A 12,584-nucleotide genomic window follows, 5' to 3' on the forward strand; every position below is an offset into this window, starting at 1 on the left:
AGAGAACCACAGAAACAGAGATCATGAATCTCCGCATGATACATTTTATCTAGTTTCATTCGTTTCAGGTTTAACAACTCAATGGAGACAACACACCAAAACCCAAGATGAGCTGTTCCTCAAAACATCCCTGGCATTACTCCCAGAACACCACTATTTTGTTTCACAGTACTTGTACATGTAAATCTGTTCAAAAATCAGGGCTTGAGACTCTGGAAATACATGAGATTTCATATAAATTATGAACTTAGCTTCAAATAATTGCTGCGGAGATTGATTTCTTTGATTTCTGATCAGTGAGCATGTACATTTTGGGGCTTGTCTTTGCTCTTCCATCCACAATAATAAGGAGTGGTTCTTTTGAGCAAAAACGTAATCTCCCTCATGACCCAAGAAGCAAACTTGCCCTGAATGGCAACGCATACCCTCACAGCCCTGGAAGCCAACCATATCCTCCTGGGCTGCATCAGAAGAAGTGTGGTCAGCAGATCAAAGTAAGTGATCCTGCTCCTCTGCTGTGCACCGGTGAGACCTCCACTGGGGTACTGAATCCAGGCGTGGAGTCCTCAGTACAGGAGAGACCTGTTGGAGCTCATCCAGAGGAGGGCCATAAAAATGATCCAAGGGATGGAACACTTCTCCTGTGAGAACAGACTGAGAGAGCTGGGGCTGTTCGGCCTGGAGAAGAGAAGGTTCTGGGGAGACCTGAGAGTAGCCTTTCGGTATCTAAAGGGGGGCTGTAAGAAAGAAGGAGAAGGGCTCTTCAGCAGGGTCTATTGTGGCAAGGGAAGATGGTTTCAAACTAAATGAAGGGAGATTTAAATTGGATATAAGGAAAAAGATTTTTTGCAGCGAGGGGGTTGAGGCACAGGAACAGCTTGCCAAGATGCCCCATCCCTGGAGACACCCAAGGTCAGGCTGGAGGGGCTGTAAGCACCTGATCTAGCTGTAAGCATCCCTGTTCATTGCAGGGAGTTGGACCAGGTGGCCTTTAAAAGTCCTTTCCAATTCAGACAATTCTATGACAAGCAGATGGTTTCATTGAAATGAAGCCCCTGTCTCTTGATGTAGTTTTTAAGATACTCAGCATTGCTCCCTTCTGCAATGCTGTGACACAGTGGAAAGCAAATGTTATGCACTGTATGTATACACAAGAAGTTCCATTCAGGTGAGGGCTGAAAAACTCTGCAGACTCTTTTGTCATAGATATCTCTCAAAGCAATTACGTTAGTTTAAATGTTGATGAGAACAATTTCCATGACGTTATTTCTGTTCTCCCAGTCATGGGTTTGCATTGCTGTTCCTCTTTGGGCTTTTTTTGTTTTTGCTATTTCACACAAGTTTGATTTCAGAGAGTGAAAAACTAATTAGGAACTACGAGTCCCCCTCTAAAAAAACCCCATGAATATAATTAGATCCTATTGACTCTGTCTGCTGTACATGTTGTCCACATGCTTTGTAGTTTTCACAAAGACAGATGCTTTCTGACCTAGGATCTTGTCAGCACTTATGTCTAGAGAGTATTTAAAGATAATGTCTCAATGTGACCACTGAACTAAATGTTCTGTTTTTAAAAAGTGAAAGAAAAACAAGGATAAGCAATGTATTACCATAAATGAATTTGAAAGAGCTGGAAAACTATTTACTGATCCGGCCAACATTAATATGCCTGATTAATCTCAAAGAATTTGGCAGGCCAGATATAGACTTTTATATTTGTAGGATTGGATCTATGTAGCCAAGCATACAGGTAACACAAAGAATTGCTGCAGGTGTTACAGAACTCCTGCCTGTAGCACAAATCTTAAAATAGGAAGCAAAAGGCAGGGCAGCTTCCTAGCTACAAGGCAGATTCAGTAGGACTTGGTGAAAGATGCTCAAGCAGTAGTACGTGGTGAACTGATTATGTCCAGCAAGCTGCACGTGGCCTGGTGGGGTAATTTGTCTTGCTTGTAACTTGCTTGCCGTGGCCTTTCCCCTGGAAAAATTCTGTGAGCACACTGAGAGATTTGCCAACAGGAAGCGTTACTGCAACAGCAGCAGCCTGGCCCTGCTGTCACCCCTCCCAGGAACCACACTCTTACCCATGGTGTCAAACCCATGCATCTCAAACAAGACAGCCCAAGAGCTACAAGGCTATGACAGGTAGTAGCAGTAAGTGGCTTGCAGCCTCTGCTGTAATCATGCAGCTATCTGCACCCCTTGTACTCCTGAAGGGCCCCAGGCCACCAGCATGCCAGCATGACAGTTGTGCTACTGGCAGCAATGCTGCAGCATCACGCAGGTCCTCTCCTCATCCAAAGGAGAGGAAGGGGTTCCAGTATTTATTTGGCTTTCTCCATGCAGCTTAAGAGCTTCTAAAGGACTATCACAGGAAGAATAATTGGAAAGTCTGATCTAGTGAAGCTGGAAGCCTCTGAGCATTTTGGAAGAACACAGAACTTGGTGAGATGGTTCCTGTTGCGCCAGATTGAGGTGTCCAAACCTTCTGCCTGGGCAGAGGGCAGCATTACCTTCTGCTGGTATGGCTGCACTTGCTTATGTACCCATGTTCATGACACTGCCCTGGCATTCTGCCTAGAGGAGTCACTCCCCTTCAGGAAATAAACAGACTGTGGTAGCACTGCTCGTACAGGCGTTGCTTAGAGTTTCCTCCCTGCTTTCTGTCTCATCCTCTATTTTTTCTGCTCTTTCTCTGCAAACACAAAATGATGCCCTGTGGCACCACCATATCACAGAATCACAGGATAAGACCCCTGGGTCTGTCTGTTTCAGCCCTGGCTCAAGCAGGAACACTCAGCACTGGGTGCCCAGGACCACATCCAGGCAGCTTCTGAAGGTCTCCAAGGAGGAGATTCCAAAGCCTCTCTGGGCAGCCTGTAGCTCCTCACTATCACAGCATTTATATACACAGAATAAGAAGACCCCCAAAAGCAAGCAAGAAGGTCAAAAGGGATATACTAATGCACTTCTAATAGTCTCCACACTTAGGATATATTCTAATATTGATATCTTAATGTTTAACTTTCAGTAAAACTAAAAGTTTTAACTTTGACTAAATCTGAATATCTCCTATCAATCAGTTCTTTTAGTTTAAGCAGAAGGAGTGATGCCAAGGGAAGATGAATCAAACTGAGAGATCCAAGTTAGATAATACGAACTTTTCAACTCTGTTGTTCAAAACAGAGTGCAGGGCCTGGTTGGTTCAGATGGCCTCGTGATAAAGAAAAAAAGTCTGAAATCTGGCTTTAGACACAATGACAGTAGGTGCATTTGCATGTGCCATCTGCATTCATGTTATATTTTAAAAATGATCAAGGAATGGCTGTGAGTAAGTGATTGCTCTGACACCCAGTGGCAGCCCTACCTGCAGAGCCAACCTGCACTGGCAACACGGTGTTTTGGCCTCTGGTAACCCTTGCAGCAAACAGATTAATGATTAACATTTCATAAAACAATTATATATCAGGCATTACATTTCTCTTACTTTAGCGTACAAAATTGTACCACGTGCACATTTATTTGATGAAATGCTTATTTTTCTTTATGCTACTTGTATTTTACAGCAAGATTTTTCTTGCTACCTCAGATACACAGACTCCATTGGATTATCACCTGGAACAGGGGAGATGTTTGCTATGCTACTTTATGGAGCAGTACAGGTAAAAGGAGCCTGTAGCATCTTCCCAAGCACTGCAAAAACTGCATACAGAAGGTAATACTAGCTTAAAGAATTTCAGTACTTCCTTCTACCAATGAGCTGCCCATCCTCTACTTGCTCCTCCTACCTGGAAAGCAAATACAAAATGGTAAAGCAGATACCCTTCAGCAGTCAGACTCCAGATAAAGAGCCACGTGGACACCAGCAGAGGCAGCAATGGGTGTAGCGGTGGCAACACCTCTAGCAGGCATTGTCATCACAGGCTTGAGCTTTTGAAACCATGCTCTTATTCTGGATCTAGATGGAGGCTGCTGCTGATTCAAGTACCTGGTTACATAAGGGAACTTAATTGTACTTAAATTACATGAAATTAAGTATGGCAGTTACACCCTTCACCTTCAAAGAGGTTTTAATTTGATCCATCCCACTCTCAAGTACATCTGTACATCTCCATTCTGGCACACTACTAATGTGTTTAATGGAAATAAGCAAAGCCATGTGTTTTACATTAACACAAAAAGCATGAGGTCTTGGTTGCATGGCAATTAATAATTTCAATGGAATTTTATTTCAGCCTGGTATTATCTTGCGGGTCACACACAAAATCACAAGACACTCTCTCAGTGTCCAGGAGTTCTCATGTGCAATAGATGCCCTATTATTAATCTAACCAGCAATGTCTTTACATACTGTTAAAAATTGTTTTCAGATGCTTCTGGCACTGAGAGTAATTAGACTATCTTTCAAATCCTTCATCTGCAAAAAAATTAATTTGAAGCAATTTATTGCACCTATTATATACCCTCTGTATTAGATACCTTCTGTATTTATACAGGGCAACTACACAACTTAGGGTAAACTATTGTACCTCTAAAAGTCATCCGTAGTTCAAAGGTTTCTTTGTCTCTGTGTTAAATGCATAAATAGACTGAGCTGACTTAGCAAACATGTGACTAGCACATTACTGCTCAGAAATTTCTTCTAACATACAAGGTATGAAGCCAGAAAGGAAGTATAATGCAATATGTTCTTTAAAGTTATAATGAAACATATGAAAAAGAAAACACAATGCAACGTGACTAAGTCTGTAACCAGTCTAACTGGAAACAAATAATTACAGTCAGCTCTCCATTAATTCTGGGTGGATTATCAAATTTGGAAATAAATTAAGCTAAGGATGCAGAACAGCTGCCCTGTTTCCAAACCAGTCAATTAAGGTTGGCAGGGCTCATTGACTCACGCGCAGCACCACACAGATTCAGCATTACTGCTTCCAGCCCTGACTGGGCAGCGGGGTGGTTTGTTACCAACAGACATTCCTGACCAGCCCCAAACAAAACTATCACGCATAAAAGCCCAAACTTAGGTTTGAAGACACACTGATTTCTGCCAATTTGCAGTAATGTTGTAGGTGTTCATGTCACTTTGCCAAGAGATACACATAGCAGGCAAATCTCAAGCTTACAGATCAATCCAAAATTTCTTCTTGCCTTTAAAATCTTCGCTTTTCTCAACTATGAGATCCTTGAGCTACATTCAGGCTTTTGCCATTTTTTACCATTCCTACTTAGAAACAGTACAGTTAGTTCATGAGATGTGTTACTTCATCTTCAACACTCAATTATGTATTGATTTTATTTGATGTCACTAAGTCTTATTAGTTTTATAAGCAGTGCACATTAATTTCATTTTAGCCATTACAGGAGTTCCAACCTCAAGCCTTCACATTCTAAAAGGCATTTATCTTAACCTAATCAAGTCATCTATGGCTTTCAGTATGGGCATATAAAAATTCATTGGACTGCTTACTGGAACTATTTTCCAACTCAGCTCATGCTGTGACAGGTTTTTGGAAATAGAAGGTACATTCAAGTGACTGGTTCTAGGCACTCTGTTCATTGCTTCCCAATTCTCTTTCCATATGTACAATGTTCACCTTAAATATGTCTTCATGAAATAGCTAAGAAAATTCTTCTTCAAAGCTATCAAGCTCTGAAGAAGTCAGCCTGAGCACAAAACTGGTAGAGGCACCGGAGCATGCCTCGAAGCATGCCAGCTGTCATGTACCTAATTTCTGCCTAGTATGGCTACCGTGGCAAAAATAGTTGAAATCTTCAGTGGTAGCACTATGGATTATTTTAGCTATTTTAAAAACAACAGAGTTGTCAAGACTGAAGAATAATTCCTGAGACCTAATCAAACTAGCTGCTCGGGAAAATAATTTCAATTCATAGTAATCCAAGGAAAAGATAATTCCAACAATTAATAGGCAGAATATTATTTTTTATTCAAAAACATCTGGACTACACTGGGGCAGTGTAATAAAAATGTTCTGAGATGTTCATAGAATCATGGAATCACAGAATGGCTGGGGTTGGAAGGGACCTCAGAGACCATCCAGTTCCAATCCTCTGCTGTGAGCAGAGCTGCCACCCACTAGATCAGGTTGCCCACTATGCATAAGATCAATAAAGCGTATAGACCTGTAAGGAATGGCAAAGAAGAACATGAGATACTTGCTAGTCACCTTCCAGTAGTTACTGAAGGCTTTTAGTTTTATTTAAGTGAGATCTGTTAACTGTCCTCAATTTTGGAAAGGTGACAACAGGATTCCACACACGAGCCTTACACTAAACAAAGCCATCGAGAACAAGATAAGATAGTTGTTGTGAAGGAAGACAACAACGTGAAATGAAAACACAAACCATCCTTAGATCCTGTTGGTGAAAGAACAACCTAATGGGGAAGAGCTGTTGCTGAGCTATTTCAGGCCATGGGGGTGGAAGGGGACAGACAGAAATGGGGATAATTGTAACAAATACTTGGGAAATATTCCAAAATGCCCTGAACCTACTTTAGCAGATGCAGATATATAAAGCACAGATTTCTCTTCCTCAGTGAATTTTAAATAATGTTTTCAAAATCTTTGAAGAAAGAAAAATAAGCCTTTAATACAGATTGACAAAACTGGCTCAGAAGAGGTCACGGATTCCTAAGTCTAATGCCTAGCTTCATATTCTATACAGATACAAAAAAACCTCTGACTTCTTTGCACTATTCTAGAATTCTCTGAAACATTATCATTATAAAGCCATATATATTTTTTTGTTTTCCCACTGTGTAAATATATACTGTCCATCCAAACTTGATACATTCAGCCCTAGCTAGTGATTTGCATTACTGCTCGGTGTCTTTATTCAGGCAGGAAAAGGAGACTGAACGTGAGAACACTGTTCCTTCTATAGGGGCTGGAACAGGGAGTCCAGCTTCAGGACTGCTGGAGTGAAGTCATACCACGGCAGAGTTGGCACATTGGGTTAAAGGTCCTATCACAAGCTTCAGAATTAATACCAATCAATGTCAGACTCACAGAAATACCTTAGCCACAATTGCAGGGTTCAGTGATCATTTCTTATACAATTAAAGAAAATGATCATCCAGCTGCTTTGTAACATTTTTCTAAGACTGTATTTTAACTGAATCAGTCAGTTCAGTTCAGTCTTCTTCAACAAGAAGAGCTGTATTTAGCAGTCACCCTTCTTGCCATATAGAATGCTTACTATTGCTTAGGAATAACAGAAGTGGAAAATCAAACAGGATTTAGATGCAAAGTGCATCCACTTATTATAATGGCAAAACAGCAAATGCTAAATGTTTGGACTTCTTTTACAACTCAGATTGCATGATTCCTTCTCCAACTATTCTTCTTCTTTCAAAGGAGATCAGCAACATGAATTATCTGGAGGTGAGCATTTTTTCTAAGAAGACAACTTCTCATTTTGCAGCCAATATTTTTGTTTGCATAATCTGCTTAATAGGCAAGGCTCTTCAGAAATGCTTCGGTTTATTTTAAATGGGATTTTATTTTTGATTATCTCTAGTTTTGCCCTGAAGCAAGTGGAAAAATGAAAGGCTACACATGGCAAGTATGGAGGAGTTGGACTTGATGATCCTTATGGATCCCTTATGACTTGGGAAATTCAATTATTCTACTATTCTAATTGATTTTTAGTTCAGGAAGTTGAGACTGTTATAAAAACTGAGGCATCTAAAACCAGTGGGCTTTGTGATGGCCACTCTCCAAAAAAGTGAAGATAATGAAATACCCGAGGGTGAAATGACTGCTGCATTTGAATATACTAGACTTGGTATCACTTACACATCTGAAGTTCAAACGTTTATGTTATCCATCACATTTAAGACAGCAGTATGTTGGTAACAGAACCATGGCTTTGTACACAAATGACCAGTAAAGGAAAACATGTCCCTTCCAATACCTCCAGCACAGAGGTATAGCTGAGCTGGAAGTGACACGCCTGAAGCACTCTGCATTCTGTAATTCTGCTTGTGAGATCCACAGATAAGAAGCAATGCAAACACCCCAGATGAGGACTGCCTGTAAGCATGCCTGGCTTAGCCACAGAATCATAGAATGGCTTAGGTTGGAAGGGACCTGAAAGACTAAGCTCCACTCCCCTGCAGGATTGCCATTCACTAGAGTGCCTCCAGGGATGGGGCATCCACCTCTGTGGACAATCTGTTCCAGTGTCTCACCAGGCTCTGAATAAATAATTTCCACCTAACATCTAACCTAAATCTCCCATCTTTTAGTTTAAAGCCATTCCCCCGGCCCTATCACTAGCAGACCATATTAAGAAATCAGTCTTGCTTCTGCTCATAAGCCCCCTTCAAGTACTGAAAGGCTGCAAAGAGGTTTCCCCACAGCCTTCTCTTCTCCAGGCTGAACAAGCCCAACTCCTTAAGCATTTCATCACAGAGCAGGTGCCCCAGCCCGCTGAGCATCTTCACGGCCCTGCTGTGGACCTGCTCCAACAGCTCTGCATCCTTCTTGTGCTGGGGCCCTGGGCCTGGATGCAGTACTCCAGAGATTGCCCTGAACCCAGAAAGTCACCCAGCCGTCAGGGTGCTTCCCAGAGCCTGCAGGGACAGTACACTGCCTGAGCACAGCGGGGACACCCCAAGGAGCGCTGCAACGGGCCAGAGATTGCCAGAGGCCCTCAAGCCCCCAAAATGAGGCACTTTTCCCCTCATTTTCATCGCAATCCTGCTCCCTCGCAGCCAAGGTGCATCTCCCTGAGCTGAGGGGAGGACCCACAGCCCCTTCTTGCTGTGTGGGGCACAGGGCCATGAGCAGGGTAGCTCGATCGGAGAAGAAGAGGCACCCTCCGTCTAGGGGCTCCGGCACCACGCTCCCCACAGCCCCCTGGCCCCCGAGGAGTTAATGGCGGCAGGAAGCCACCCCCCTGCCAGCCCTGCCCCGTGACTCGCTTCCTCCCACGGACGGGAACTGGGAGGAGTGAGCGGCTCCGGCCCCGCCAGCGCAGCCAGCTGCCGTGACCCGCAGCCTGCGGACAGACGGACGGACGGACAGCCGCGGTCGCCCTCGTGGGGAGGGACGCCGCAGCCGAACCCGAGGCCCGCCCTCCCTGCACCCAGCCGCGTCGCAGAGCCAAGATGCCCGCCGTAGACAAGCTCCTCCTGGAAGAAGCTCTGCAGGACAGCCCGCAGGTAGCGGGAGCCGAGCCGGGCCGGGGGGCGCGGCTGAAGCTGTGCGGGGATGGCGGACGGGCGGGCGGGAGAGCGGTGTCCGCGGGCAGAGCGGGACGGATGGGGCCGGGGGGCGGCCCCCGACCGGTGGAAGGAGAATGGGTCGGAGGGTTTAGCTCGTCGGTGCGGGGGGAGCAGGGATGCTCTGCGTCTGGTGGGAGCCCTGTGGCGTCAGTGGAAGGCTTTGGCTTCCTGACGGTCATCTGTCAGGGAAAAACAGGTGATGTCTGCGTCTAGCAGGCGCTGGGGAAAAGGCTGGCTGTGGGCAGGTCGGGGTGCGACGCCTATTCTTGTTTCCGTGGCTTTTCCCTCATGCTGTCCTATCCCGGGTGTGCTGGAGGTGAGGCATGTTTGGGCACGGCGTGTTGCCCTGACTTCCTCCTGGTACGTGAGGGAAAGAGGCAACAGAAGTAGGATAGTGGATCTGGCTGCCAGTGGCTGCGCTCCCCCACTCCTTGTGAAGAGCCCCAGGGGCCATGCATCAGATACAGGGGCTTCCCTTGAGGATAAGTGGACTGAATCCTACTGAAGGTGACCCCATTTTAAATGGGGCCAGGAAAGGAGGCCAGGCAGTTGTCACTCTTTCCTTCCCAGTCTCTGCAAGCTCTGTGCTCCCATGCCAGCATCTGCTCTTCAGTGCAAAAGCATCCCCTGAGCACTGTGAAAAACCTGTAGCAGAGAACGTGACGTGTTGAGATGGCTGTGGGCGTTCCAGCGGGGTGTGAGGCCTTGGGAGCTGACAAGAGAGGGTGGGAGGAGGGGTGGAAGAAAGAAGTAAGGGGAAAGGGAGAGTGGAAATTTCTCAGAAGGGTGGGGAAGGTACACTTGAGGTCAAAATGCAAAGCAGGCAGAGATACAGAAGTAGTGGGTGAAGCAAGGAAGGAGAAAGAAGGGCAGGGCGGGTCTGCATGGGTGCTGCTCCCAAGTATCCCAATATTGTAACTCAAACTCATCTGCTGATGGACTAGGAGGAGGAATCAATAGGTAAACTGTGGAACAGATGGCTAAAAGGTGTTATAGAGACTGTCATGAGTCATTTGAAGGAAAGATTGGACTTGTACCTGTCAGGAGTTAATGAGTCTTAAGGCTCGTGAGCTTTTCTTCTTAACCCATTTTCCTGTGATTTCATGAAAGCTCATCGTAATAAGAATGATTTTTATCAAATGTTTATGTGTCATGGAATCTCAAAGCTTGTGTATTTTCAAAACTCAACTGGGAACAGTTTTGAGGAGCCTGATGCCTGCTTTGAGCAGGGGTTGGACCAGATGGCCTCCAGAGTTCCTTCTGACCTGAACTGTACAGTGTTCCACTCTCTACCAAAGTGTGCTAGATTTATTATGAACAGTTATTAATGTTTTTAATAGCAACCTCCCCAGTGCATTGTGGAGCTGAAGAACTTGATACACAGGGTAGGTGAACTCATTTTCCTCCTCAGTCAACGCTTCCTTCGATGATTAAAAATGTAACACTGAGTGGAAGCAGCTGAACAAAGCACTGAATTGAATTTGGAGGTCTTAGTCTTTCTTCTGACCTGAAGGCTGCTAACATATCCTTTTCAATTACTGGAAATACTGGGCTGTGCATAAAGCTGGCTGTTTTGGCTTAGGTTGGTCATCACTTTTTATTCAAGTTCTGTAACTTTGGACGAGATGGGCATTGCTTAACTTTATGCCATGGTCCATGGTCCATTGTTGATAAAATTTAATTTTTCATACAGGGAAACATCTTTTTCTTTTTTTTCCCCCCCCCCCCATTTTTATTAGTTGTTTTTTTTTTCTCTTGAGTGGTGGACTTTACATTCACAGCTCTATTGTGTTCTTCTGTGAGCTAGGTACTACAAAATCAAAACAGACAGACAGTCTCTGTCCCACGGAGCTTGCAGTGTAGTTGCTTATGTGATCATACTTCTGCATAAAGTGACCTGATTCTCTTCAGCCTCGTGCAGTCACTGACAGAGGGGTAATAAAATGAGGACATAACCTCACTTTTTTTAGAAAGTGCGTGAGGTATGTAAAGTAGTGCAAGACAGAAGATTAGACCATTGTTATTTCTTCATCACTTTTCTGAAACTTGATTTTCCATCCCCCAGCAGTAGAGCATTTTTTTCTGATTTGTCTCCATGTGCTGACCGAAAATGGACTTAAGAAATGGCTTACTTTTGTAGTGCTTGGTCACAGTGTAGAAGGGAAATTTACTTAAGCTGCCATGCTAAAACCAAGGGAAATACTTAAGTGAAAATAGATTTTCTTTCCTGTGTTTCCAGCAACCAAGATGGTGATGCTATTAACGGGGCCTCCAGAATTGTTAGCTTATACTTGGATTACTGCTTGGTTTTAGCAGCAGTGTCTGCCATTCCAGAACTTGTCAAAACAGCAATAACAAAAACTACATACATTGGAATTTTGTTGAAGTAATTTAAAAGTGTTCCTCAATATGAAAATTTCCAAGCGTAATTTCCAAGCTGCTTAATAATTTATTGTTTTTATTATTTTTGATCAAAGCACCAATAACTGAGACCAAGACTTTCAGAAATGCTTTCCCAATGCTGCTTTACCCATATTTTGACATCTGAAAAACTGAATGTGCAAAAATTCAGTAAGATTTAGGAATTGGAATAACAGTTGGGTTTGTAAACCTTTTCCAGGATGCAGAAACATCATATGTAGTTTCATTCATATAGCAGGGGGTTGGAATTGCGTGGTCTTAATGGTTCTGTCCAACCCAAACCATTCTTTGATTCTATGATTCAGTTAGCTGCTTTTTAATTTTTCAGTCTTAGCTTGAGATTGGCCTTGATCAACATTGTGTGTCAAGTTGTGTCATTTTTACCTTCCTTTGTTTTATTTTTTTTAGCCATCTTTGTACCCTGTGGAGTTTATCTGCTTTTCTAATACACAGCAGCGAAGATAAGCGCTGTATAGGTAGGAGATAGGTTGATGGCTTTAGTTTTGCTTATTTTAGTTTTTTTTCATTGAAGATGAAACTTTTAAAAGCAGGCATTTTTCAAAAGCAGCATGTTTTCAATTACAGAAATGATAATTAAATGCTGAAAACTCCAGAATCATACCACTGTCCCTGTAGGGAAGAGAGAACATTCAGGACAAAGTTCTTGAAGGATGCTGATTTTGAGTTCTTCAGGACCAACAGAATCTTGCCAGATTTGCAAAAAATAAGCATTTTGGGGAAGTACTTCTTGTTAATGTAGTGAAGCTCCTTAAAACTGTGTTAAGACTCTAAAATAAGTTTACCACATTGGTACCTGGATGCTTCAGCAGTATTAGAAGGCTCCTGTAATAGGAGGATGGATGAAGCACTCACTCTGTTAGTATTAAAATACTGGAGTTTATGGGTGCCC

The 12,584-nt window shown here is 43.5% G+C and overlaps 1 protein-coding gene across 2 annotated transcripts in view; it reads left to right on the plus strand.

The window, feature by feature from the left end:
- Positions 1–8,945: 8,945 nt before the first annotated feature.
- Positions 8,946–12,584, plus strand: part of APPL2 (adaptor protein, phosphotyrosine interacting with PH domain and leucine zipper 2) — a 33,003-nt gene continuing 29,364 nt past the window's right edge. For both annotated transcript variants that reach the window (XM_085227821.1, XM_085227825.1), the window contains exon 1: positions 8,946–9,190. In XM_085227821.1, the coding sequence (XP_085083947.1) occupies positions 9,137–9,190 (54 nt within the window). In that variant the 5' untranslated portion in view covers positions 8,946–9,136. The remainder of the gene's footprint in view (positions 9,191–12,584) is intronic.

This window comes from Meleagris gallopavo, chromosome 1 (assembly GCF_905368555.1).
Source record: "Meleagris gallopavo chromosome 1, MGAL_WU_HG_1.1, whole genome shotgun sequence".
Classification (NCBI taxonomy): Eukaryota; Metazoa; Chordata; class Aves; order Galliformes; family Phasianidae; genus Meleagris; species Meleagris gallopavo.